General features: G+C 48.7%; 1 protein-coding gene across 1 annotated transcript; it reads right to left on the bottom strand.

The window, feature by feature from the left end:
• Positions 1 to 2,811: 2,811 nt before the first annotated feature.
• Positions 2,812 to 4,547, bottom strand: LOC123169991 (anthocyanin 5-aromatic acyltransferase). The gene has a single exon (XM_044587841.1). It carries the CDS (start codon positions 4,396 to 4,398, stop codon positions 2,983 to 2,985), a length of 1,416 nt encoding a protein of 471 aa, XP_044443776.1. The 5' UTR covers positions 4,399 to 4,547; the 3' UTR covers positions 2,812 to 2,982.
• Positions 4,548 to 6,845: the final 2,298 nt, after the last annotated feature.

The following is a 6,845-nucleotide window of genomic DNA, read 5'->3' as shown; positions in this document are numbered from 1 at the left end:
CATGGTGTTTGGTTGCAACCTGCATAAGATGTTGTCACCACTTCTAACTAGTGGTGAGCTTACCACACAGAATCTGAACATGTAGCGCCAGCTACTTAAACAAATGATAGTTCATCATAACTACTATCAAATGACAGATCAAATTATTAAGAGCCATTGGCTAAATAGGGGATAGTTCATCGGTGTTGCTGCTAGCAGATCTTCCTCTTCCTCTTCTTCTGCTTCTGCTTCTACTGCTGCTTTTGCTCCTGCTGCTTCTTCTGCTTCTTCCATCTTCTTCAAATTCTGCACTGACCTCTGTTAAACCACATCGCCTCTGCCCACTCCAACCTTTTGTTCTTCCAAGCGTCATTGTCAAATGCCTTCACACCATGGCCGGAGCTAACAACATCGTCAAGCTCGACCTCTTCCTCCTCAGGCACGTGTTCATCAAAGCCCCACTGGAGGACCCAGTTATGCAGAATGCAACAAGTAAGAACTAGCTTAACCTGAGTGGAGTATGGGTGGAATGGCTTCTGATCCGGAATCTTAAACCTATTCTTCAGAGATCCAAATGCCCTCTCAACAGTCACTCTAAGCCTGGAGTGTCTGAGATTAAACATCTCATGTGCAGTCCTAGGATAGTTCCTACCAAAGAACTCATTGAGATGGTACCTGGTTTTCCTGAAGGGTGGAAGAATACCCGGCCGTGCATAGCCAACATCTCCAAGGTAGAACTTGCCGTCGGGGATGTTGATCGCATCAGGTCGACTCATGCTGTCAGTGAGAATGTTAGCATCATGCGCTGACCCCTCCCTGCCAGCCAGCACATATGTGAACTTCAGATCAAAGTCAACAGCAGCAAGCACATTCTGGCTTGTGTAGTGCTTCCCCCTGTATGCTGCAGACTGTTACCTAGGAACTCTGGCATTGACATGAGTACCATCTATTGCCCCAATGCAATCCTGAAAATGGCATCACACGCCTGTGTTAGTGCTCAACTTGAACAATACAAGCATATCAAGCCATGAATAGTGTATATTGTCAATGCTCACCTTGAAGTATGGATACCATATTGGGCTTCCGTGAATCTTGGGTGGAGTTTGACCACATGGTCTCCTGATCATCTCTCCTCTAAGCTCCCCAATAGCAAAAAGCACTTGCTTGAAGTACCTAGAGATGGTCTCCATTGATTTCCTGAACGTGTTGTGTATGACCCTGAACCTCTGGTTATGGCCAACAACATGGAGGAACATGGCCACTTGCTCTTCGTCACTGGTGTTGATGCTATCTTGTAGCAGCCCCCTGCCCCTGAAGGTCTCGACAAGCCTGGAAAATGGTGCTCTTTTCATTCGAAGCATCCACAGAGCCTCGACGTCATTGCAGTTGTAGATTTAGTTCAGATTTTGGATCCTCTCCTGTTTCCGGACAAACAATGGACAATAGCGGATCAAAGGTCTCCCAGCATGACGAACATCTCTCTGGTGCATGAACATGACCCATGCCTGAATCACACTAATCAGTATTGCTGCCTGGATTATCAGCCTCATCCGTGCGTCTATAACCTAGTCGACATCGACGGTTCGTTCTGTGGGAAATCGATCCTACACCTAGCCTAACAGCCTAACCACTGAGCTAACAAAGGGGGGAGGAGGTGCTGCTTACTGGCATCGGAGACGAGGACGGCGTAGGGGGAGCCATGGCACAGACTAGGTCGACCAGGCGGTGGCCAACAGCAAGGGGAGCACCAGATCCGCCGCAAACGCCGCCGCCTCTTCCGCCGCCGCCTCTAGCGCAGATCTGAAATCGTAGCTGCCACCGGTGGTGAGGCAGTAGGGAAGAAAGGGGGGCAGTGGCTATGGGTGAGTGAGTGAAAGGGGGGTGAGGCTAGATTTGGCGCCGGGACGGCGCGCCAGATTTCCATCTCCCGCCATCCCCCCTCGCCCTCGCCTCACACCCGCCCGTGCGACCTCGCGCCGCACTCAGCCTGGCTCGCGAGAAACTGCCGATCCGAACGTTTCCAGCGAGCCAGGCTCTGGACTGCTTTGAGAAGCATGCGATACAAGCCCAACAATAAAACCAGGCAACCAAACAGGCCTCTCTCTTCCTGCGCAGGCCTGGTTAGGCTAGATGCGGGCAACCAAACACGCCCTAAAAAACTCCTTTATGGTGACGGTTACAATAGTGTGTACATAACCCGGATAGATGGAGTTCTAAGATTGCCACCGAAGCGGTCGATAGGTGCGTGCCTATCACGTTTCAGTTAGACGTGACCAATTATATATACATGGGTCGTATCTATCCATAAGTCCAAGCTTGTTGTCTGTTATTTTCGAAAAAAGAAAGAGTAGAAGTTTGTTGTCTGTTCTATACTTCTATAGTTCAATTGCTATAGTTTGCCGATGGTGATCTGGTCGCTTTGATTTTCTTTTTTTCTCGACTATGTACTGAAATTCAGTTTGGAGCTTGAGTTACATGGAGCTCATTTAAAAAAAAATCAAAACAAATGTTTCAATGTTTCAACATATCTAAAAAAATCAACTAATCATATCAATGTATACTGCATACTTGCAAAATTTCATGAGAAAATACATTGGCATGAGCGCTACACAAAAAAGATCGAGTTGGGGTGCGGAGGAAGGGAGCTAGCTAGAGAGATGACCGGGGCGACCGCGGCTCGATTGGCTGGGACGGCGAGGCGGTGTCGTGTGGCGGAGATGGGCGCGCAGTAGGCCGAGGAAGGTTGGGGGGTTCGACGACGGGGTGAAGGAAGACAGAAGAACTAGTACGATGCAGTGGACTTCCACTGATATGAAAGTTTTGTTCGGTCGATTGACACACAGCCCTCCCGTTAATTAGACGTAATCAAATCACATACAGATTTAGGTCGTACGATCATATCTTTTTATTACATGATAATACGTGTCTCATTCATATAGTACAATCGTATCTACTCAACACCAATTACACGACGCCACGACACTGCGTATACATGTGATGCTCTCATGCGATGGAGGACTGCGACAGGAAGCTGGCCTCGAAGCCGTCCACGTGCTCCCGGCCAAGCGCCACGGACACCTGCACCGCGCCGCCTCGCGCTCCCACCAGCATCGCTATCTCCGCCGCGCTGAGCATCGACACAATCTCCACCCGGCTCGGCTCCCCCCACCCGAAGTCCACCTCGTACGCCATGAACCGGTGCGATGACCCCTGCCTGGCCAGTCTCCCCACCGGGATTTTTTGGATGGTCTCCGCCCACCGGTCGGCGTCGCCCGGCGGGTCCTCCTCCTCCACGTGCTCACGGATCGCACGCCGCATCGCCGCCGCCGCCCGTGCGAGCGCGCCGTCGTCGTCGTGGCCGCAGAGGTCGCTTGTCCTGGCCCGCGCGTAGCAGAGCTTGACGCAGTTGCCGAAGAAGCCGGGGTCCAGAGGCGGGCGCAGACGCCGACGGCAGTCCGCGGGGAACAGGAAATACACATCTTCGTCGTCGGTAGCCCCGTGGTTCGGGTGCTTAGCGCGGGCGAAGGATGTCCAGAGCAGGGACGCGATGGCGACGAACGTGGTCGGTGGCTCCGGCGGCTGGTCCTTGTCGCTTTTTTGCAGGATGCGGCGCTTGAGCGACTGGATTTGGGAGGCGGTGAGCAGGTAGGTCCTCCTGCTCTGCCGCGTCCAGTCCGGCTCTGGGAGCGTGTTCACGGTGGGTAGGTCCGGCGCCGAGAGCCGGGCGAACTGGCGCGTAGCCGCCTCTGCTTTGGGGTGCCGCAGGATGCCCGCTCGGTCGAACGTCGGCGGCGGCACTAGCCCTGTCAACGCCAGCGAGCCCTCTTGCGACGTGGTGGCCCACGCCCGCACGAACTGCCAAAGCGACTGCCCGTCGGCCACCGCGTGGTGCATTGACACCCCGACGGCCACGGCGCCTACCCCACCCTCATCGTCTCGCCCTGCCGGTGCGGGCCGCGTGACCTGGACGGCGAGCACGGGCGCCGGCAGCCTGCGCACCTCGAGCTCCGGCACGAGCTGCAGGAACGCCTCGGTGTCGTGCTCGGCGTCCCGCGCGAGCCGACGCATGTCTGCGGCGTCGCCAGAGTACTCTGCCACGACGAACCTGACGCCTGGACGGAGAGCATCGGGGGAGCAGTCAATGGAGACGTCGCCATCGGGGCAGGCCGCAAGCTTGCCGGCGAGCGGGGTGAAGACGGCGAGCGTGGCGGCGAGGGAGGACCGCAGGGAGCGCACGAGCGCCGGGAACGGCGGGAGGTCCTCGCCGTCATAGAGGAAGAGGCGCTGGATCGGGGGGAGCGAGAGGAACAGGGTGTCGAAGAGTGAGAGCCTGATGGGGCCGTGATCCGACGGCGGACCGGTGGGAATGATCTCCGGCCGGACATGGGTGGTCTCGAGAGCTCGCACGCGGATGTTCATCACGGCACCAAGAAGTAGTACTAGCTAGAGCTCACTGCTGGATGGTAAGTGGTTTATTTTGTTGCACCGATGATGATGTTGCTTATGAGCCGCTCGTCCGTCGTCCGCTCGCAGGCGCTGCCGGAGCCACCCGTTGGTCGTGAATTCGACCGTGAGCTGATATCGGTTTGCATTGCATGCATGGTCGCCTTCGTTCAAGATGCTGGGTGCCGTCACGACTCTCGTGACGTAGACTCAAGGAAGAGGCAAAGGACATGAAGGTTGAAGGATATGAAGAGGATTGATTCATTACGTACCGGTTTGCATCGCATGCATGGTCGCCTTCATTCAAGATGCTGGATGCCGTCACGACTGTAGTGACGCAGACTGAAGAAAGAGGATATGAAAATGACGGCACTAGGCATAATGTTGTTTCAATATCTACTATTTTCGACAGAAGTAAAAATAAATACAGATATCCCAGCAATGAATACAAAATGGACAGGAAGCATATGCCTGGTCGGGAAAAACAACTCTTGAACCGTGAATATGTGCGCGTTTTGGTTCTCGGGTGCATCTGCACCCCGCGTGTGAACAGTGAAATCTTTAAAAATAGTATTTATTTACCAAAACTCAATTTGTGTTGTGATGCGAGATGCTCATGTGTGTGAAGTCTGTGCCGAATTTTCAGGAGTTTGGACATTTCAGTAGCTCTTAGCGAAAACAGATAAATTTTGGGTCTGTGAGGAACTTTTGAAAATAGCACTTCTCATTTTGGCTTTTCGGTCACGAGCTCCTCGAATGTCATTTAGTCATGAAATTTTGCATGCACCTAGCGCATTGAATCATTTTTCATCCAAATAATTCAGTTTTCTTGTTTCTGCTATTTTTTTGATTTTACTGTTCACTGGATGCAGATGAGCCCGGGCACTGAATATTCACAAACTAGTTCAATTTTACTATGATGGTCGTGCATTTTTTTATGTCAAGCATGTCATGTGGCACCCTAATTACTGAGGTAACAATCTAGATATGTCTAGAAATTACATGATAACGCCAATTGAGAAACTAATGCAACAAGGAATTCAGAAGAAAAAAATTTATTTCTTTAGATAAAAAAAAGATGTGAAGCTAACTAACTATCCCCTCCATTTAACAATCTTTGCAGTGTAGGTTTATTCTAAGTCAAACTTCCCCACACTTGATGAACTGTATAGAAAAATATACCAATCTATAACACCAAACTAGTTTCATTAGATTCATCATAAAATGTATTTTCATACTCTATATATTTGATGTTGTGGATATTAGTAAATTTTACTATAAATTTGGTCAAACTTATAGAAGTTTGACTCAGGACAAATCTAGAACTTTAAAAAAATTGTAAAGGATGAGGTAAGCAGTAAAATCAACATCGAATGACTACACATTGGCTGAAAATATAGACTGGTCGCGGGCTCCTTTGGACCTTGGTTAAATTTCATTTTTGTGTAACGGTTATTTTTTCTGAAACAAAGGTAACATGGTGTCATGTGTCAACATTTTTGTTCTAGTCAAATTTATTGTGTGATCTAGCGTTTTTTATGTCCTGACATGGAAAATAGGTCCGAACTGATGCGATGACATTTTTGCAGGAACTACTACCTTAAATTGCTTCATTGCTTGTTTTTTTTTTCTTCTTTACTTGTGAAAAAAGATGTTCTGTCTTGTAACATTTATCTAAGATAATTGTAACATATTTCACAAAAAACCAAACCTTTCAAGTCTCTCCTTGAACAAACTAATTTCTATTTGTATCATTCCCTCAATCAAGCTTGATTGTTTCATTCATGAGATGAATATTTCACATGAATGAAGGACCCTTTTGAAAAAAAAAATTATACCGAGCATATTTCTAGTCAATCCTAAGACCATCTTTTAAATGAACAAATAATTCCTTATGTTTCAATTTGCATTTTCCCTAATTTCCCTTCTACATTTACAAGGATTCTTAAACTTTAAGTTTGAAACTGACATCATGAATGCTCCACTAGTTCAAATAGATCATGTTTTGCATTCTACGGTTTTACAACTGGGAACTTCTGAGTTTTTGCAGCATATGTGCCAGTACACGGGATGTCCTATTGGACGCTCGCCGTGTCAAAACGCTGAGGTTATTTTGGTTTTAGAATTTTTGAAGTTGTGAACTTTTGAAAGATGCAAGTTAAATTTTGAAACTTTTAAATATTATTATTTTAAAAAACCTGAACATTTTTAGAAACATTTGAAAAACAAAGTAAAGAAAGTAAAAAACGAAAGAAACATGAAGAAAACAACAAAAATGGACTAAACCTTCTAGAAAGTTTTGAAAACCGGTCAAAACACTAGTAGAAAAAGGGGCTTTCGTTCGGGCCTGGCCAGCCCATTAGTCCCGGTTCTTACACGAACCGGGACCAATGGGTGCATTCGTCCCGGTTCGTGAGCCCAGG

The sequence above is a fragment of the Triticum aestivum genome, chromosome 7D (genome assembly GCF_018294505.1).
Source record: "Triticum aestivum cultivar Chinese Spring chromosome 7D, IWGSC CS RefSeq v2.1, whole genome shotgun sequence".
Classification (NCBI taxonomy): Eukaryota; Viridiplantae; Streptophyta; class Magnoliopsida; order Poales; family Poaceae; genus Triticum; species Triticum aestivum.
The sequence above is the reverse complement of the archived record's forward strand: the minus strand, read 5'-3'. Positions and strand labels throughout refer to the sequence as shown.